The sequence below is a fragment of the Octopus bimaculoides genome, chromosome 25, assembly GCF_001194135.2.
Source record: "Octopus bimaculoides isolate UCB-OBI-ISO-001 chromosome 25, ASM119413v2, whole genome shotgun sequence".
NCBI lineage: Eukaryota > Metazoa > Mollusca > Cephalopoda > Octopoda > Octopodidae > Octopus > Octopus bimaculoides.
Window position 1 is genome coordinate 722,581 of NC_069005.1, and position 21,821 is coordinate 744,401.

The 21,821-nt window shown below is 36.8% G+C and overlaps 2 protein-coding genes across 5 annotated transcripts in view; one reads left to right on the plus strand and one right to left on the minus strand.

Moving 5' to 3' along the window:
- The window catches only part of LOC106871371 (tRNA (uracil-5-)-methyltransferase homolog A), a 19,113-nt gene extending 1,541 nt beyond the window's left edge, over nt 1-17,572 (minus strand). The window contains exons 1-20 of one of the 4 annotated variants that reach the window (XM_014917780.2): nt 17,467-17,572; nt 13,420-13,860; nt 11,891-11,979; nt 11,212-11,287; nt 11,041-11,089; nt 10,518-10,605; nt 9,651-9,705; nt 9,158-9,252; nt 8,627-8,675; nt 8,015-8,078; nt 7,260-7,366; nt 6,808-6,954; nt 5,778-5,881; nt 5,626-5,677; nt 3,985-4,045; nt 2,832-2,953; nt 2,499-2,574; nt 1,545-1,661; nt 1,058-1,154; nt 8-194 (exon numbers count right to left, since the gene is read on the minus strand). In XM_014917780.2, coding sequence (XP_014773266.1) covers nt 8-194; nt 1,058-1,154; nt 1,545-1,661; nt 2,499-2,574; nt 2,832-2,953; nt 3,985-4,045; nt 5,626-5,677; nt 5,778-5,881; nt 6,808-6,954; nt 7,260-7,366; nt 8,015-8,078; nt 8,627-8,675; nt 9,158-9,252; nt 9,651-9,705; nt 10,518-10,605; nt 11,041-11,089; nt 11,212-11,287; nt 11,891-11,979; nt 13,420-13,797 — 2,013 coding nt within the window. In that variant the 5' untranslated portion in view covers nt 13,798-13,860; nt 17,467-17,572. Of the gene's footprint in view, nt 1-7; nt 195-1,057; nt 1,155-1,544; nt 1,662-2,498; nt 2,575-2,831; nt 2,954-3,984; nt 4,046-5,625; nt 5,678-5,777; nt 5,882-6,807; nt 6,955-7,259; nt 7,367-8,014; nt 8,079-8,626; nt 8,676-9,157; nt 9,253-9,650; nt 9,706-10,517; nt 10,606-11,040; nt 11,090-11,211; nt 11,288-11,890; nt 11,980-13,419; nt 13,861-14,526; nt 14,695-15,121; nt 15,208-16,023; nt 16,136-17,466 lie in introns of those variants that run through there. The other 3 variants (XM_014917783.2, XM_014917781.2, XM_052976760.1) reach the window with 3 other exon arrangements.
- A 100-nt stretch (nt 17,573-17,672) lies between these two features.
- LOC106871367 (ran-specific GTPase-activating protein) lies at nt 17,673-21,819 on the plus strand (the record flags this gene model as incomplete). Its single annotated transcript, XM_014917777.2, has 6 exons — nt 17,673-17,818; nt 19,619-19,746; nt 19,867-20,021; nt 20,230-20,358; nt 21,318-21,389; nt 21,683-21,819. Coding segments are annotated over exons 1-6 (636 nt in total), but the record flags the coding sequence as incomplete, so codon positions are not given.
- Between the last annotated feature and the right edge of the window lie 2 nt (nt 21,820-21,821).

Genomic DNA, 21,821 nt, shown 5'->3' on the forward strand with positions numbered 1-21,821 from the left:
GAACTGCCTCTGGTTCACAGACTTTCTCTGGTTCCTGAACTGCCTCTGGTTCACAGACTTTCTCTGGTTCCTGTCTTCTCTCAAACATCACAACGAGTTCACAGTGCTTGGTATGTGGGAAAAGGTCGACTGGAATGGCTTTCACAGCAAAAAACGGCTCTCCTTTATTCCTCCGTGACTTGGGCCTCATTAAACTGCAAAAAGAGGAGGAGATTTTTAACAAAATAAAAGAACTTTTAGGTCTGAGGTGAAAATAAAAAAGTCCAGTTGTAAATTAAGATATAGTTCAGAACTGACAAACATAACAGCAAAGGTGAAAAACGGAAGATTGTCTCACAAGGTGACTTCTATACTTTGTACACACACACACACAAAGGCCACGGTGAGATATCTTTGATTGTGGGTCTGCTTAATTATAAATATGTAGAAAATGAGCAACTCAGTTGAGTGGTTAAGAGGTTTGCTTAACAGTCACAGGGTCATGAGTTCAATCCCACTGTCTGGTATCTTGTGGTAAAAGTATCTTTTACAGTCTTGAGTGAACCCAAGTATTGTGAGTAAGAAATTGGGAAGGTGGAAACTGAGTGGAAACTGTGTGAATTTCAAAGTGGACAAGGCTGGCTTTCTTCAGGGCACTCATAGACGGCATTTATCACTATGAAGATGGAATTTGGACAATGAAGGAACTCCTAGATCACATTGATGGTACATATGCTGGGATTCTAATAAGGGGTCAAAACATGGCACAATCACAAGACCATAATGGAATCCATGAACCAATTCCACCCATTCCTATTATTGTTGTTCAATGCAGAATAGCCTTTGCTGGTCATTGGTATTGTGCTGAATAGCAGACCATATTGTGTGAGATTTTGGAGACTTTTACCCCTTAATAAAGGATGAAGACCCCTCAATTACATTGATGTTATTTGGTAGAGATACACAACATGAAATTGAGGAGCTACCATAATTAATAAGGGACAGAGATACTTGGTGTGGTGTGGGGAAAATGGATCTCAGTTGAGGAGGCTTTACCCACATCAAAACAATAACTTACTCGGTGAAATTCTGAATGGCAGCCACAGGGTTACACGAGATGTAGATCACTCGATGGATGAAATGACAGCGGCGAAGGGCGTACATTACTTTGGGTTCTGTAAAAACAAAAGTTGATAATGTCACACGGTTGAGAAGGAAAGACAGATTTGTGTTTTTGAATTGTTGTTTATGCTAAAGATAAATACTAAATTGCAACATGGAAGCAACTACAAACCATCATTTCTAAGATACACATAAAGGCCTCAAAAAACCGGGATAACATCAATTGATGATTGAATCAGTAGTTCACAGGTACTTTATTTTTCAAACATCCAGAAGAATAAAAGTTTTATGCTCAAACTGGTTAGATCTGGCCTCTCCCACCGACCCACCAATGTCATTGTAAAAATAAACAATCAAATCATCAAAATCTTGATGATACAGGATGATGCATTACATTTGAGAGAGGAATTCAAATATTAAAGGGTCAAACTGGAATTACTTACGCAGTCCCGGTCGAGGAGGATCAACAATGGCAACGGCCCTCTGACCCCTTGACCAGCTCCTCAGTTTCTCGGCAGCTTCTTCAGCTCTTGAGCAGTGGAACTCAATGTTTTTAATATCTGGAAGACAAGAATAGGTCAAATTTAATCCAATTTCATAACAGATTTGTGATAAACCCAAACAAACAAAATATTATTTACACCAGCCTAAGTTGGGATTAAGAAAAATCTTGCTGCATCCTGACAATGAGATGCTTTTTGAGAGCTGAGCCCAAGATGTGATCACCACCATCATCATCATCGTTTAATGTCCGTTTTCCATGATGGCATTGGCAGGACAGTTTGAGAGCAACTAGAAGCTCAGAACACTGTTCCAAACTCTGCTGCCAACTTTGGCACGGTTTCTACGGCTGGTTACCCTTCATAACACTGACGACTTTACAGAGTGTTTCGGGTGGCACCAGCAGTGGTGAGGTCACCAAGTAACTTACAAGACAAGATCCCCACAACTGGGGTGGGGGTGGGGAGTTAGTATTGAGGGACCGAAAAGTGCCTTATATTAGAAGAGAGACATGGCTTCCTCAGAAGGAGAGAAAGAAGGTGAAGACATGATAGGGGGAGAGCAAGGACCGTACACCCAAGTTACAGGGTGGTTCATGTAGTGCTCTTGTTTTTGATATAACAATAATGCTTTCAAACTTTGGAACAAGGCCAGCAAGTTCGGTGTGATGGGGGGAAAGTAGAAGTCAATTCCATTGACCCCAGTTCTCAACAGTCACTTATTTTATTGACCCCAAATGGATGAAAGGTAAAGTCAACTTCAGCAGAATTTGAACTCACAACGTAAGGACAGACGAAATGCTACTAATTATTTTGCCCAGCATGCTAACGATTCTGCTAGCTTGCTACCTTAATAAATAATATGATCATTGATTAATTCGCAGAGAAAAATCTTACCATTTAGTTTTGCATTCTTCTTAGCATCTTCAATGGCAGCAGGACAAACTTCCACACCCAAAACCCTTTGCACATGCTGAAACATTCAATAGAATAGAATTACATATGTGAAGACATGAAAGACAAGGCTCTTTTTCAATAGAATAGAATTACATATGTGAAGACATGAAAGACAATTCATTGTCCCCCATCCAAAGTTCATTTTCCATGCTGCTCAGTCATTTCACATCCACGGTTTCTATGCTTGGCAACACTCAGAAACTACATAATTTGCTTCCCATCTAAGCACAAAAAAATAAAGAAAATCAGAAAAATGGAAAGCTAGTTCCGTACCTTGGCTAGAGTAAGACCGATGGTACCTGTACCACAACAGATATCAAGAACGACACTGTCTTTTTCAAGTTGACACCAATCAGCAACAAGAGAATAAAGTAAGGCCGTGGCTGGGTTGTTGACTGCAAAATGAGAAACATTCAAAATATCAAGAAATTCCACTCAAAAAATATCAGACATGATTCTTCAGTGATTAGCGAGAAAGTTAACGGTGCCAATGTCAAAAAGTTAATGGTAGTTGGTTTCCTAAAAAACAGTTTGTTTATGACAGGTAAATGCTTCCTGGATAAAGAAAAGTAAGAACTTTAACCCTTGTGATAAACAACTCGCCCAAGACTGCTCTTGGTTCTATGATATGAACTTGTTTTTAAAGTGAACTAAATTAAAATCTTCCATCAAAATTTGATATCAATTTATCTCCCAGACAAAGTTATTTTATTACACTCTTCATTAATTAAAAAATTAATTGAAACAAAGGCAGTGTATTTCAGCAGAAACAAGGTAATGGAACAGGATAATGGGGGTAATTAAAGAGATAATTAAGGTAATGGAACAGGATAAAGAAGTCAAAACACACAAATGAAGACTAACTTTGCAGATAATTTTCTTCATGGAGGTATAAGGAAAACACAACATAGTTTTAATAAACATACTTTTAGCCTCAAGAAAAAAGTAGGTACGTTTATTTTTTTTTTAATCTGTGGCTAGAAAAATGAGACTTGCCTGACTAGTTTTAGCAATTTTAATGTCCCATCAGAGTTTGGTTACTCATTTTCCTGACTACAGAGAGAAAACGAAAGCTTACAAAGGATTCACTGGATGGTCAAGAAGTTTGTCTAAGATTCTGATCTTTACTGGTAACCCCAGTGTCCAATCTCCAACCAGATTTTACATCAAGTTAAAAGACAAAAACCCCTGTGACATCTTTAACGATAACAGCATTTTAACCTCACTGGCACAGAGAGAAATTATGATGGTGCCACAAGTGCCAATGTTGACAAGTGCTGAATAACAATGGTATTAACTGAACTAATTTTTCTAGATCAACTCACAGGTTAAGTACAACTACATATACTTTCAACAAACAACTGAGATGATGATGTTGGTGGTGATGATGATGATGAACATATTTTTATATAAATTAATGACTTACTTTGAAAAAATGCATCAGGAGAAATTTGAAAACTCAGACCCAATAAATTTTCAGTAATCCACTGAAATATAAAAAATAACCAAACAAAATAATGACCATATAAATGATTTAAAGGTAAATGGAAGAATATTGCAAAATAAGAATAATTAGTAATCTACACTAAAGGGGAGTAGACTGGTAAAATCGGTAGAGTGACAGAAAAAAAAACCTTGTGGTAGTTCTTCTGGGTCTTTATATTCTCAGTTCAAATCCAGCTGAGGTTGATAAAATAATGTACCAGTTATGTCCTGGTACATTATGTCATCATCATCATTGTTTTCATGTCTTTTTCTAGGCTTGCAGAGGTCAAATGGAATTTGTTGGAAGAAGATTTTCCTTGGCTGGATGCCCTTCCTGTCACCAACCTTAGTTTCCAAGTGAGTAAATATCTCATGGAAGATTGGAAACAAACAGCACTGCTTATATGAAGGTGACATTCATTTACAAATATCACACAAAGTCAAGATGAAGAGGCAAAACACACGGCAGCAAGCAGGTAGTGGCATTCTTGTGGAAATTTACATTCTGAGTTCAAATCCTGCCTCAGTCAACTCTGTCTTTCATCCCTTCATGGTTGATAAACTTTCAGTCAAGTCCTGGGATCGATGTAATAGACTTATTCCTTGCCACCTTCATAACTGTTAGCCTTGACTTCTGCAACGGACCAGTGTCCGCTTGGTGAGAAACATTGTGGTCCCCGGTCATTCATACATCATGGAAACCAGGCAACCAACTATATGAGTCCTAAGTCTCAAGAAGAGCACAAACAACAGGACTCTTTCAGTTCCTATCTATGAAATCCATTCACAAGGCTTCTGGTCAGCCAGAGGCTAGAGAGGAAGATCCTTGCCTAAGGTGCCATGCAATGGGACTGAACCATGAACCATGTGATTGGGAAGCCGTGCCTGTGCCTATATTCGAAAATCATCATCACCACCTTGATAACATACCTGAATCCAAGGATGAATAACAAGGGAAAAACCAGAAGAGGAAAGGGGGGGGGGGACAATAAATTGTTTTATGTTTTTAGGAGAGAAATTCAGTGTTGAGTGAATTGAACTGGTTTCAAATGGGAAATGATGAGATTATGTTTGCCTGAGGGGGTCAAACCCTAGCCAACTCAGTGATAAGGATCCTTGTACCAACGATGGAGATGAGACAGTTGTTCAATCCGTTAGAAATAACAGCCAAATTACACCATACTATCATAAAAACAAAAGGATACGTTGGACAATGTAGTCCTAATATTGAAAAAGGACAGTGGCCATGGTTGTACTGTCTTCGATCACAAGACTGCTCAGTCTTTCTGATTTAGACCCAAGGCTAGCAATTTCGAGGAAAGGGGGTCAGTAGCTGATACCATTGATCCCTAGTATTTGACTGGTACTTTAATTTATCGACCCTCAAAGGATGAAAAGTGAAGTTAACCACAGCAGATTTTGAACTCAGAACATAAAGCACAAGAACAAACCCTGAAAGACATTTTCTCCAATGCCGTCATGATTCTACCAACCACTGCCCTAACCTAGGGTCAATTTACACAATAACAACAACAACAACAACAACAACAATTACAGAAAAACAAAATCTACTTCCTCTGACCTCATTGCCCATCAAATGTTCATAGTTTGCTGCTTGCCGACAGCTTGATTGTCTGCAAAGAAACGGAAATAGAAATCAATAATGCATCAATAATAGAAATCCTTTCTGTTACAGGCACAAGGCCTGATATTTGAGAGGAGGGCGAAACTTACTTCTTGGTGACGCAATTGAAAAATAATGATGTTACACCACATATTTTTCCTTCACCTTCACTGAAAAATTCTTTCAATGCCTCTTTCTCAGCTTGAATCTCCTCCTGGAAAAAAAAGAGAAAAGGAAACATCCAAGTTAATCAACAGCAACAGAGGTAAGTTTATTAGAGGAACACCATATAAGGAAACAAAGACAGCAGGAGTATGGGGGGGGGGGGTGTCTAAGACAAAGAAAAAATGCGTACGTATATGTGTGTATATTTTAAACGAGCTGAGCCTGTCCCATGTAGACGTGATTTCTCATACCTGTAATTTATGTGGGGCAAATTGACAGGACTGAGTGTTGGCTAGACCGTCTCACAGATGTTCAAATCACACCAGGATCCACTTCATTTCAGGGTCAATAAATAAGATTCCGCATAACGGATCATATTCAACTCATTTCTTTCCAATCAAATTCCAGATACAACAAACACGAGCAAGGCATCTGATGGTGGATCCGACAGAGCAGTGGATAGATTGCTTTGCAATAATCATTCTGGCTCTTGACAATCTGAGATGCCAGCTTTGTCTTTGATTCTTCTAAGGTTAACAAAACACAAGACCAGTCCTGGACTGGAGCCAATCTTTCCCTTTCTAACTTTTTGTCAGTCTATCTCTCTTCTGGAAGAAACTGTCTGTTATCAGGCCCAGGGAAGGATGGCTCCACCAAGTCTACAACTGTTCAAGACACATCATAAATGGCAACGGCACTGCTACAACTCCATCAAGAAGTAGAAAGCTCAAAGCAAGACAGGGCAAGATATGAAGAAAGTAAGGCCTTATTAAGGCTGGTTCCAAAGAATTTTTTTGGCTTCCTTCCGGCAAATAAGTCTATTCAGTCAGCAGCAACATATCCATTATCATCATTTTAACATCTCCTTTGCCATGCTGGCATGGGTTGGACAGATTCTAAACCCCTGAGCCTCCAATCTTGTAATCAGTCTCATAAAACAACTACAAACTCTTCAAACAAGTTTCAAGAACTCACGTCGGAAAGCTCAACAGAATGAAACTCAATAATAGCCATCACACCCCCTCTGCTGCTGGTCCTCACAGTCAACTGCCTCCAATATCCTTCGTGAGTTTGGGCATCATAAACGGAATATTTACTTTGACGCACATATTCTTGGAAAACCTTAGGAAGAAATTTAAAAAGAAAAAAACAATATTTAAACAAATAATTCAATTCAATGGAAGGAGATGCTATCAAAATAGACATTAATTTCCAGAGAAACATATGCAAGCCTATTGCACAGGTAATAACATGGAAGGTGTTTTTTCAAGAGAAAAATGAACAAACTAAACAAGAATGAAAATTATGGCACATTTAAAACGAGTATAAGATGATGAAGAAAAAGAAAAGTAACAAATTATAAATAATAATGAGGGGAGAGAGAGAGAGAGAGAGAGAGAGAGAGAGAGAAAGAGGAGGCAGCTTACTTTAGCAACTTTTTTCATGGCCTCAGGAAGGATATCACAAAGAGATGGTTCTCCAACTGCACTAGAACCATCTCGGTAACTACCAAGCCGGAATCCAACTATTTTCTCTGGAAAAAAAAATAATAATATATATTACGACAACATATAATGTTAACTCCTCTGTGTGTGTGTGTGTACATAAACACACATTCTTTTTTTCTTTTACTTGTTTCAGTCATTTGACTGTGGCCATGCTGGAGCACCACCTTTAGTCAAGCAAATCAACTCTAGGGATTATACTTTGTAAGCCCAGTACTTATTCTATCGGCCCTTTTGCCGAACCGCTAAGTTATGGGGACATAAATACACTAGCATCGGTTGTCAAATAATGTTGGAGGAACAAACACAGACACACACACATATATATATATATATATATGTGAAATCCATCACATACACCTGTAACAGACTGTCGTCCACAAGAACCTGTTAGCATGAAAGTCATGATTGTTACAAACAACTGCAGTGTCCACCCACCTCATCTGTTTGTCACCTTGAGTTGACAGGCTCAACAGCAAGTACACCAAACAGGAACATCAAATGCTCCACTTTAATAGGTCCATCAAGAGCATAAGGCCAACCAGGACTCAAAATCCGCTGTTGAACCCTTTCAGAATTTACAGAATCATCCCTTCACATGTTGAGGAAGTAAAAGCTATTTTTAGAAACAAAATGTTAAGAAAGTCAAAGAAAAAAAAAACCCAAATAGAACTTACCAGATCCTTCGTGGTTTGTACCAATTGTAAACTCTGACTTATTACGATAACCAGTTAGTAATGGCTGTGGATTGAAAAAATACAAGTGAAAGCAAGAAATGCCTGGGAGAGAGAGAAATGGATAGTGAAGAAAAGAATTATGTTGATAAATATATACAAGGGGGTACCTGAGCATTTCACTTAGACAAACTGATGGAAACTAGTAGATACATTACAGAATTGCATATGTATATAATATGTGTATATATAGTTAGAGTCCAATGAACATTACATAAAGAGTGGACAATCTGACCTTTTGGACACAGTCCTTCTTTGTTGAAAAGTTGAGAGGAAAGAAATTAATAAGACACAGCAGAGGTTTCCATCCTCAACTGAATTGCAGCCAGTTTTTTCTGTTTTGTAAAACTCTGCTGTCCTTCATTCATTTCTCTCTCTCTTCAATTTTTTCCCCTGAAGAAGGACTCTGTCCAAAATGTTGCATCTTCCAATCCTCACAGCAAGTTCACTAGATTCCTTTTTTTTTATTGATTTTACTGTATAAGTGTTGCTGACACAGACCAATGCCAACCTCTTAGGAGTCTGAAGAAGAGAAAGAGTCAAAAAATCACTCACGGAAGGCTGAATGGCAAGAATCTCACAAATGTTATCTGAAAAGAGTCGTCTGTAAAATAAGAAAGAAATCAAATAAATGATTCAGAAGAGAATTTCAGAAGATAAAACTGGGAAGCCAGTAATTTGATGAAATTAATTTTGTTAATTACACTGAAAGATGCTGTTGTCTTAAAAGACAATAATTAAATTACTGTGAAAATATTAATTGTAGTAAATCCCTAACAAATCTCTCCCCTTATTCTCCTAAACTCTTATCTACCCACTTACCCAGGCAAACCCCGCTCCACCACTTCAGTTATACTCACCCCCACCCCAATAACTTGAGAGTATGCTTCTTTCAGTTTCCGTCTACAACACAAGGCACTGGTTGGCTCAGGGCCCATAGTACAAAACACTTGCCAAAGTGCCACGAAGTGGGATTGAACTTGAAACCATGTGGTTGCAAAGGGAATTTCTGATCCACACAGCCAAGCCACCACCTAATTAAATGACAAAATGAAACCACAAAAAAATAACTAAAAAGATATTTACTTTTGTTCGTTGATCCATTTCTTGAGATCTGGGCAGTTGTGTAAGAGTTCCTTAGTCCATCGTTTCATAACATTTTTTATATCGTCAAACTTTCGCTGCAATCAAAGAAAAAAAAAGACAACTGGAAAAATTATAGGAACCATCATAAAACAATGTTTCTGAGTGACTTTGTGGTCAAGGTGTTGCATTTGCAATCACTAGATCATGGTTTCAATTCCCACACTGGGCACTGTGGGGTGTTCTTGAACAAAACACTTTAAAGGTAATCTTGTCATTACATTAATTAAGTAGGTTCCACTGGCAATACTAATACCGAATCCCTGTTGAGGGATTCGGTTTACAACCAGAACTCAAAGCTGGTCGTAGAGTAAGGACTACTGCAGTTAGGTGCCGCAGTTGTGTTGGTCATGTATTTAGGAAAGACAGCAGTTTGAATAAACTGCATTTTTTATAGGGTTTGGGTCATTGAGGGCATTCAGAAAACATTGTTTACCTTTAGTTGTTCCTCATACGTTAGGTCATGTAGTGGCATCACAGCTTTTCTGACTCTGAAATGATAATAAAAATAACGAGCCCTACAGATTGGTTTTTATGGAATAACCTTGCAAGTTTAATTTCTATGCAACGAGTCAGGACCTTCTTTTCAACGCCAACCATTTCACAGAGTGGACCAGCTTCTCACTATGTGGTACCAGTATGAGTGAGGCTACCAAGACAAGATCCCATAACTGAAGGGAGGGAGTTTTGAAGGAGGAGGCTTCACACCAAGTGATGAGTGGTTAGAGTATAAGAGGACAAGAACAGGTTGTATTGCTGTAGAGGAGATACATAGCTACCCCAGTTGGAAGAAGAGGAGGATACATCGGGGTATATACCCTCAACATAGAGCCAAGTTTACACTTACATAAACCACCACAAACCTCATCATCTTAACATCTACTTGCATTGAGTCAGATGGAATGCATTAAAATCGATTTTCTTTGGCTGGAAGCCCTTCCTAGCACCAAACAAGGGAATATTTTCCTCAGTGTTCCAGGAAGACTGGCAACAAATGACACCCATTTTACTACAATCATGCAATGTCAAAGCAAGGAGACACAAACACACACACACACTCAGACAATAAGCTTCTTTCACTTTCCATCTACCAAATCCACTCACAAGGCACTGGTTGGCCTGAGGCTATAATAGAAGACCGAATGTGATATCAAGTGCTTGGGAGGCAGACTTAACCACACAACCATGCTTGCATTTTCATATATACATATATATATGTATGTGTGAAAACTTGTTAATTTGTGGGCAGAAGGTCTTAGAATTGCATTTTCAGGTGATTTAAAAGATGACATTTGTAACTTACCTTTCGTCGAGGGTCAGTCCATCATTAGTGTCCACCAAGTCTTCCGATTCCTTAAACTTCTTAGCACTAGGTTCATCATTGGTTAATCCTGTAAAACCAACAGGGATAAGTTGAATCAAACTGAACGAAAGAGAAACACTTTCATAGCAGTTGGTTCTCATCTTTTCAAACAAAGCTTATTTATTTGCACTGCCTCAAATTAGTCAATGATGTGATTGTGTATTTTTTGAATGACATTGTAAGGTAGGTGTGAGAGGCTGGATCTGACCAACCTGGACATAAAACAAGTACAATATTTGGGCCAGATATGGCCGGTTTCAATGGTAAAGAGTTAATGTCCATTAAAAAGTTCTCTCTATATTTCTGGATTAATAAGCCTTTACCACAAACTCATGCAATAACTTGAGGCAAGCAAGAGCAACGGCATAACACACGAGTTCAATTCCTAACCAAGTGACAAGTAATACGTTGATGATAACAATGAAAAATATAAGCAACTAAATTGGGAAACATTTGAACTTACCAAAAGATTTTCGCTTTAAAACCAAAGGATCAGCAGTTGGATGGGATTTCTGAAAAAGAATTTAAAAAATGGTAATAGATAAGGCTTTAAAGATTAAAGATTTCCAATGGCCAAATGTCTCTCGTTCTCAAAACAAGTAAAAGCAAATCTGATGCAATAAAGTGAACCAACCTTAGCAGTGACGTCATGTCCTTTCCATTGGAATCGATTCAAGATTTTCAAAGCCTTCTCACGTGCTTCTTCATCCCTATCAACACAGACAAAAAAAAAAAAAACAACAAAATTATGAACTGCATCATATTCATAAATGGAATTGTCCATTTTAACCTTGTCTCATTCTTATTTCTGAACCTTCCCAATAAGCTTCCTTGTTTTACCTTAGCACTGGCTACGTCCACTTGCAATTCACAAGACATTATTATTTTTATTTATATCAACACATTTGTCTTTCTTGTCAACCTGTTTTTGCCAGGCCATTTTTGCAGTTCATTACTTGGCATAAATCAACACTACACACTGACCAGAGCACATCTAGCCCTAACCCTTTTCTCAACTTCAACAGATTTTCTCTTCTCATTCCAAGTCACATCATACTCCCACAATTTTCCCCCTTTCCATGGACAGAGAGAAAGCTATTCTGGCCAATAACAATTCCATGCATTTTAGTTCATACTTTATATATTTATACACTTTAACTACAACTACTTCTAACAATTACATCAACTGTACTGGCCTCTTCCTTCATCCTTTAACTTCTCATCTCCTAAAACTACCTTCCTCAAGCACCCACTCAACTGAAGGGGATCTTATTAATGTGCAAATGAGAAATGGAGGTGAAAAACATCTTTACCTGAACGTGACGAAAGCAAAACCTTTGTGTGGGAAACCTTTCACTTTGATTGGGTTCAGGTCAAGGTTGACCAGCTTCCTTTTCAGTTCCTGGGGAGAAAAAAAAAAAAGAAAGAAAATATAAACAATACAGATAAATAGAAATTGAAAATGTTCATTGTTTAAAGGACCTGACATGCACACACACACACACACATACACACCACCATCACTTTCCAAGCTTGTATAGGATGAGGTGGAATTTGCTGAGGTAGATTTTCAATGACCAGATGCTCTTCCTGTCTGGATATGTTTTCAAGGAAGAGTAGAAATAAATAACATTGCTCTTGTGAAACTCATTTACGTTTATTATTTAATCAAAGCAAGGACACGGACACACACATGCCTGGCTTCTCTGATGAAGATATTGTGACTTTGCTGTGTGGAACTACCAAAATTTGTATTTGTTAACATGTTGCCTTTGTTTATATATATATATATATATACCTACAATACTAACTTAATATTAAACTTCCTTGCATAATGTACATGGTTATATCAACCAGTCATCAATTATCCAAAACAGCTGTAAAGATAGGACTTGTATGCACCTCTTCCTATAAATACATTCCTCACTGCTTTTCTACTTGTATACACACTGTATGTATGTATGTATGTATGTATGTATATATCTATCTAGCCGCCGCCACCACCATCCAAAGTCCATGCTGGCAAACATTGAATGATGTGACTGGATCTGATGAGTCCAAGAACTGCTTCATGGTCCAGTGTCTGCTTTGGCAAGATTTCTGCAGCTGGATGCTCTTCCTAATGTCAACCACTTTACAGGGGGCACCGGGTGCTTTTCTCATACCACCAGCATTATGTATGTATGCATGTAGAACATGGGCTTCATATACGATGGGATTCCTTCAATCCCCATGTACCAATTCCATTCATAAGCTTTGGCAGGCCCAAGGCTATAATAGGAGAGACTTGTCTCAGATGCCACACGGCGGCATTGAACCTAAAACCATGCAGCTGGGAAACAAGCTTCTTCACCACACAGCCACCCTATTCCTATCCTCGCCTGCACATGTTTAAGCAGAGATAATTACACGTAACCTAAAAAAACCTCATCAAATAAGTGTATGTAATTAAATATAGACAATTGTATGTAGGTCTACGAACACCAAATAAGGACAAGTAATCAGATGTAGAGATAATTGCTTGTAGACTAAAAAAAGCAGTTTGCTAACAGTAGAGAGAAACGGTAAAGAAAATGGATTGGATTAACGAGATCAAATTATTATTGCCAGTAACGACTAGATTTTAGACCACACAAATATAGACTCATAAGAAGATGACAAGAGATACTTTGTTATGGAAACATGCCTGGTCTATGGAAGGGGAAAATGGCTACATTGATGATGATGATGATGAAAATGGTGGTGGTGGCGGCAGTGGTGACTGATTGCATACAAAGCAGTTGCATGTTTTAATTAAGACCAGCAAAAATCTTAGTAGAAGATGAAGGAAAACCTGACTTACAGAGAAACCAAACCTTGGTAAATTTTGTATTTCTATCTTGAAAATCTCAGAAGTGAACTCATCTCTTTTGATGTAGGAATATTCATCCTGAATCACAGAAATCTTCTTAGAATTTACATCTTGATCACATTTGGAACTTTCTGTAGGTTTTGACTCTTCATTTGTCATTGTCACATCAGGAGATTTTGTACATTCTGCAAGCGTGGACTCTTGATTGTCTGCTAATTTTTCTTCACATGCTACCAATTCGTTACCATTTTTGATATGTTCCACACCAGTTTCAGTCGTTAAAGAACTGTCGTGGTTATTTTCCACTGAACTTCCAACACTACCAACGGCATCGTTACTGGCTTCTTTTTCTGCACTAACTTCCATCATGGCATCAATATTCAGATCACAGCCTGACTTTTTGGTCTCTTTTTAGTAATTTTGTTTTTGATTCTAGAAAGAAAAAAAAAAAAAAACTAAAAGTAAACAAAATAACAAAACATTGATAGAAGAACATAAAAGTTAGGTGCAAGCATGGCTATGTGGTTAAGAAGTTTGCCTTCCAACCACATAGTTCAGGGTTCAGTCCCATCATGTGGCATCTTAGGTAAGTATTTTCCACTATAATAACCAAAGGCCGACCAATGTCAGATGGAAACTGAGGAAGCCCACAGCATCTCGTATATATGTGTGGGGGTTGTTGTTTGTCTATGCCCCCCCCACTCCTTGATAACTGAAGAGGGTTTCTTTACAGCCTCAAAATCTAATGGCTTTGGGCAAAGAGATCAACAGAAGAACAACTTCCGGGTCATCTCTACTAAATGTCACCACTCTGTTCTATTCGTATGTCAAGTGAAGACGGTGCCACCTTTATCCTTTCTAGACAGCACCGTGCATTCCTTACTCTTTCCCTCCCTTCTACGCTATCAACTAGCAACCAGTGAGCAAACTTGTCACTGCCACGTCAATTACTGTATTTTCTGGTGTATAAGCCACTAGTTGCTTTGTTTTACCTTCATGTTTTGATAATGTTATTTTTAATCTAATAAAGACTTTTATATTAACAAAATGTGTTTGTTGTTTGATTACAGTAAGATAAAATCATGACAATAACAATACTTCTCATAGTTGTAAAATAAGGCATTTTGAAACTAAATACATTCGTCAACAACAAAAAGGCTGGCTGCAGACTCGTAGCTCTAAAAGTCTTTTAAACACTGGTGCGCTTTGTATGTGGATAAAACATTGAAGTTGGGCAAACAAATGAATATATGTGTAAATATTATATTTTTCCCTTCCTGGTGTTGATTCTTCGATGTTTATTGGTTGCTCTGATGCGAGAACAAAGAAAAAGCGTGTAATATGCAACACAGGCAGTAAACAAAAGATAAAATGGAACAGAATGGTGACTGGTGACATTTAGTGGGGATGACCCAGAAGTTGTTCTTTCTCGATTACGATCGCAAACAGCAGTTGCTTTCTTCAACTGAATACACGGTGATTGGTCAAAATTACTCAAATACAACTTTAACACGAAATAACTTCTAAAATACGAAATTTTGTCAAAAATGTTCAAAGTAGACCGTGTTCTGCATAAGACATTCCACCAGTATACGAAGTTTCAAACTGTTTAGTTAAAAAAAATTGAGAAATCTGTGAGCCAAACTGAACAGATCCCAATGCATTTCCCCCAAACCTTTCCCAATAACTTAACTGTTTTCCGTGTTTCCTTAAATGAAATATTCTCTCCATTTCTGTGATTGCATTTTGTTCTCCGACCGAAGCCCATCGCTCCCCGTTTCCCGATGGTCTCTTGTTTAGCTCCGAGTCAGCCTCATTCGAGCAGACTTACTTTGATCAAAAGCTTTTCCAACGGGAATCGACCCAACTTTTCCCTAACCACAAAATACTTAAGATGCCACACTATCCAATGTTTCATTTCTCTATGACGGTAACGGGAGATTCGGCTATTACTGCCATGGGTTGAAGGACCGATCTAACTACAGATTGATGCCCATTCGAATTTGTTTCCGTATAACTTTCTGACATATTTTAAAATTAAATTTTAAAGAGGGTAATGTTGGTAACTTTAAAAACCCGTCAGAGATTTTCAGTTTTGGATCATTGTTTTCCTCCCCTCACGATTTTCCTTCCTCATAACGCTCTTTAAAACGCACACTTTTTAAATGACATTCTACAAAAATACGTTTTCAAAAGCGTACATTACGTAATATTGATGATTTAGACATAGGTCTGAAGAGCAAAAAAAAAAAAAAAAAGAGAAAAGTGCTAAAATTACGAAAGTTAATGGTAACGAAATCGGGACAAGGAAAAAAAAACCGATCCAAAACTTCTTCAAAAAAGCTTTCATCGTCTAAATTTTATCAGCATAAATGTGATTTAAATCCGCGAAAATACATCTCTGAAAAATGTCATTTAAAAAATATGCACTATATAGAAAGTTGTGAGGAAACAAAGTCGAAGTGGGGCACCAAAATGTAGATAAGCCCGATACTCCGCGTCATTTCTTTATAGCCTCAAGGCCTATAGATTAATGATATACATTACTATCAAAATCGACAACGAAAAAAATAATAAATAAATGTCAATAACTACCGTATATAATAAATAATTGATTCAGGGAAATAATATATTTAGTGTGATTCTAGTTCCTCGTGTTCCCTACCACATGGCCATGATATCAACCATAATATAATGAATTTATAAAACCGATGACGAGGCAAAACAAATATTTCAACTCTGGAGATTTTATCCTATAATAACAAAATAAATATTTAAAATCAATTTGCTAGGGTGATGTGTTTAGTTGATATAAAAGAATTCGGATCTCAGCAAATAAATATTTTCGAATAAGGGCGAGTGCAGCAAAGTGGAAAATAGATTTGAAAGAAATACCAAGCAAATCGCAGATATCCCCTCAAATTATTTCCCCGATCCTCTTAAATAAAGAACACATTCAACAATGTTGTCTCTTATCTATCTATATACATATTATAAGACAAGATGGTCACAACTGAAATGGTTTCGATCATAGATCTAATCGAACAGAAGCTAAACACCGAAGCGATTTCCAGCTTCGTGTTTAATAAACACCATACGTACACAGAAAACATATGTAAACGGGTATCCTCGCTTCTACGGTCCTAAGTTCATGTTGGTCTTTTACTAGGGTCCAATAGATAAGCATCTCTGGGGAAGGGGGACACTTATGTAGGTATATCCTCTATATATATACTATTATTATTTGGGTGGTGGTAAAGAACACGTACACCACCCGTTTTCAGCTGAACAAAAATGCTGACCCTAAACACCGGGTGGACGTATTCGCCACATGTACTAATTTGTGCCGGCAAGTTTATTAAGGGCAAGAAGTTAAGTCGACCCAAAATAAGGAATTTGAACATAGAACAAGAAATACATTAAAATGAGGAATTAATCATTTAAAAAATTAATGAAAATAAAAATACAAACAAAATAATCATCGAAATTGGCAAAAAAAGCGAAGTCCCTGTCCCTGTGTAACTCAACCAACGAGAAATACATAAATACGTAACATTTATAAGACTGTATATAATAAGGGCAAATTGAATTTAAAAGCATAAAAAGGAAGCGCAGAAAAAAGAGAAAAATTTGAATTTAAAACCGTAAAAGAAATGAAACAACAAAATATAAACTGCAAAACGCCTCATTAGTAAATGTGATTAAATCTGGGGGAATAAACGATACTTGAATCATGATTAAATATAAAGATATCGCTTTTAAAATGTATTTAATTCAGAGTTTTATGAAAAAAAGTTCATTTTTGGATGAATTAATGTTTTTTTTTTTATCAAGATTTCTCTTTTATAAAATGTTTTGGCGTTTAAAAAGTTGTTTCAGGAGAATATAAAAAGGAAAAAAAAAGTTGTTTTGCTGAGCTTCCATAGAAAATAGAGCAATAACAATAAACATTTATCTTGTATCTCGTAAATTATTAAATATGAAAAGAGAAAAAGAAATAAATGCTGAGTTATTTAGGGAAGACTTTCAACTTTTTACCTTTCGACGTTTCAAGCGTTAAAATATTGTTGTTGTTGGTCAACAAGGTGACACGCATACAGAGCTACAACTTTTAGTTTATTACAACAGTATTCGCTGTCTTTTTGAATAACTACAAGATATTACAGTTTAAAACGAGAAACATTTTTTCAACACTATATTTAGATCTGTAAAAATCAAAATTCAATATATTGTATAGGAAAAAATGCAAAACCAAAATAATGGCACTTTCTCCGAAACTACAAAACGACTCGTTAGTTCCCCTGTTTTTGAAACCAGCGGGAATCTTTGTCTAGAGGAGATTGTCTTTTATAATCTTTAACCATCTGCATCGAAAATGGCTGATGACAAGGTAAATTTTCAGTTTGATGTATTTTACAAATATCCGTCTTGTTTTAGAAATATTCTTGATGTATTCTTGCTTGTTGCTCTACACAAATACTATGTTTTAAACTTTTATATAAAGAATAACGTGGTTGGGGTTTAGAGTTTTAAGTTATCTCCAATTGTTAATAATTCTACAAGAAATATCCTATCGTTATGTCCGTTCTCCTTTAAACTAGTTTCGTAATTTAATATAGCTTACAGATTATCAAGTTATTGTTTTATTTTCAACATCAGACTCTGAGAAACCCACCCCGTTCGTGAAGCCTTTCTCCTCAGATGAATGGATGAAGAAGCTTTACCATAATTTCAAACTTTGCTCTTGTAAAAACGAGTTTCAACCGATTTCTATTCCAGTTTAATTCCTCCACAGCTCATCAAGTGTTACTAATGTGTCTCTATATTAAAAATAAAATGTCTAATTATTCTTAGAACACATTTTACTGGTGGACGTATTTCTTCACACTCCAAGAGTCTTATGTCTTTTGCTGAATCCTGAGAGGCACCTAATTTCTGTTGTCTAATGTAAATACTTTCATTCACAGACACAACTGCTCTACCATCTTCTATTACACACACACACACAAATACACGATCAGTGAATATGATGTTGCTGTTTAACCATCGTCTTCATAATTATTATTGTCACTTTTTTGTAAAATTAAAACTGAAATTCTTTCATTCTTTGAAAGTTTCTTGGATTCATTTAGCTTTGGCTTCGATTTACAATCTTCCTCTAAAGATTAAGTTATTTTGAAGGAAACTTGAAGCATTCTTGGAGTTACCATTTATATGAAAACCTATTCATTCATTTATCTTTATTTGCATTCACAACAAAACATTTTGCGTTGATGTTTTGTTTTCTCGTTTCACAAATTATTTGCTCTAAATTTATCAACTTCCAGACGTTTTATTAACTCTCTTCGGCTTTTCTTCCCCTGAAAAGCTTATCCACCATTTACTGCAATCGAACTTTTCCTTCCCCCAGTCTTCTTTGCTATTATTCCCCACCAGTGGTTTTTGTGGTGGTTGGGGGGGGGGGCAGGGTTGCTCCCCCCCCCCATACACACCTCTCGCCACTTCTGGCATGGTTTCCATATTGGTAACTCATTGGTTTACTATTTAAAAACTCACGCACACAAAATTCTCACCCCCTCTCTTCTTCGTCTTTCCTTCAAACATGCCTCCGTGTTTTTCTATCGCAATCGAGATCAACGATTGTAATAATAAATAAATCCTCTAAACTATATTTTTAATCATTTAAGACTTCCACAAAGATAAAAGACATTACTTCGCAGGGATGTTCCGCAAGTGTACCCTAAATACCGGGAATGGAAGTGTTTATTATTTGGCAATTTTACAAAGAATCCAAGGCAACAAGCCTCTCGTGCCCATTAATTTTCTTTTATTCTTTGGTTATTATGGACGTGAGATTGCAACAGAAGATACTGAAATGTTTTGTGGATTTTATTTGTTCGTTGTCTGGAACAGCAGGCAATATTTTATATTTTTGTATTTTGTTTTCATTGGCAAAATATAAACATGAATGCCAGCAATTACGATCAAATTATATTAGTATGTTCGCCAGGCTCTGTAATAGAAGCCGTGCCCATAACCTCTTGTGTGTTCCTATGCTGGAAGACAAGGATAAATGGATGAAGTTAAATGAATTTCTGCTCTAAAACCGAATGAGTAAATCAGAAGGAAGCCATTGTTGTTTTTATTATTTGAAGTTAATGCCTGATGTGTATTGGTTGTTTGATTTCAGGTGAAAACCATCGAGAATAATGCTGAAGATGTTGTTGAAAGTCCAGAGATACATTTTGAGCCAATAGTGCAGCTTGCCCCAATTGATGTGAAAACTATGGAGGAAAATGAGGAAGAACTTGTGAGACTGTAAGTTGAATCCCTTTTTTTAAAAAATATATATGATGGTGCCTGTAGCTGTGTGTGCTCATATTTCCTTGTACAGATGCATCAGTGATTTTTCTTTTAACTGGTTGTTGTTTCTTTCAGTCGAGCAAAATTGTTCCGTTATGTGAATTCTGATTCACCTGAATGGAAAGAACGAGGTACTGGTGATGTGAAGTTACTCCGCAATAAGGACTGTGATCAAATCCGATTGGTAATGCGTAGAGACAAGACATTCAAGATTTGTGCCAACCATTACAGTAAGTGATCATCAACCTCGCAGCCTGCCTTACACTTCTTTTAACATCTTTGGGTTGTTTTCAGTCTCGTTTCAAATCTTCTTGTCATCAGCTTAATCTTTTATCTCAGTTTCTCTTACCATTTGATTAATTTTTTTTATCAGACATCAAATATATTCTTCACTTCTTTCTGTCTGTCTATCCATCTCTCTCTTTCTCTCTTCTGCAGTAACTAAAAACATGGAGTTGAAACCAAGCAGTGGCAGTGATCGTGCCTGGGTCTGGAGCACACTGGCTGACTTTGCTGATGAAAAAACCAAACCTGAGCTGTTGGCAATTAAATTTGCTAATTCTGAAAGTATGTTTTTATAGTTATCATCAGTAGTTAACACCATTCATTTTCTCCATCTGCACATTAAAAAAATATTTTTGATTTGGCCCCATCAAATCAGTCTGTCAAAAAACAATGGGAATTTTGTGCTTACTCTTTGCTTCTGGGATTCTCTCTCTCTCTCTCATTGTGTGGTTTCTTGTTCACATTCCTCTAATCCTTAAGAAACCCTTACAGCCATTGAGATTTTTTTTTTCTGAGTGTAGTTGATCTAGGACTACATCATTCAATGTGTTTGTGTGTCTTTTTAAGACAGTAGACTGGAATTGAGCTATTTGACTATTATTACTAGCATATTGATTGGCTGTATGGAGGAGGCTACCTTGTTAATTCCTAAGGTAGTTAACTGGCAGAAACAGTAGGACATTATTGGATTAAGGGTTTTGTTGAATTTAAATTTATTGCTCTGCATTCAGATCCTCCCCAAGTTGACTTAGTTTTTCATTGTTCCAGGGATGTTCTTGTAACATGTCCCTCAATCTTATTTCATCTCCTCACGTCAGGCTAAAGAGAAAACTAATCACCATGGCTGGTGTTGCAAGACTCCTTTAGAAAGATGATGCATTTCTTTTTATTCCCATCTACCAAATTCATATACAAGGATTTGATCAACCCCAATTCATAAAATAAGACCAGCAGTTGATTAACCCATTATCATATTTCTGTTGGAACACGCTACCTTTTTTTCTTTTCCAGTTAATTATGAAGAATTTAATCAAATATTTTTGTCATTATTAAACTGGTGTTTGGAGCATAAATGAACATGAAATTTTAATGCAAGGTTTTAAGAAGTTTGTATCCTACAAACCAAGGGTCGTTTCAGGTGGATTGGTATCAAGAGGATCAAATGGATTAAACCACTTTGTAAACTGTGACTGGTTTGAGTGCAAAACAATGATTTTTTTTTTCTTTTCTTTTTTTTAAAGATGCACAGTTATTTAAAGAGAAATTTGAGGAAGCGAAAAAAATAGTTCTCAGAAATTGTCCAGAGTCTTCCAGTAAGTATTTTACTTGGACTTGAAATTGGTGCCTCTGTGATAGATATGTATCTGTTTATTAAAAAAATGTTTTCCCTTGAATTTCTTGAGCTGGTAGAAAGCTAAACCTATTTTCATAAAACAGGTTTAACTTTCTATCAGCTAAATTGTAGACCCAATTCCATTCGGAATTTTAGTTGAAAAACGAAACCATTGAGCCATCGACATGTGTTGCAATTACTTTTTTTTTTTTTTTTTTTTCTTGTGCTTGTAATTTTTTTAAACTTATGATAATTATAATCTAAATAATTCAGGTGAATCTGAAGAAGAACTTGCAGACAAGATTGATAAAATGAAAGTGTCATCCTCAGAAAGTGCCAAGAAAGAAGAGAAAAATGAAACGAGTTCCCCAGAGAAAGAAACGGAAAAGTCGTCCTGTACAAATGATGACAG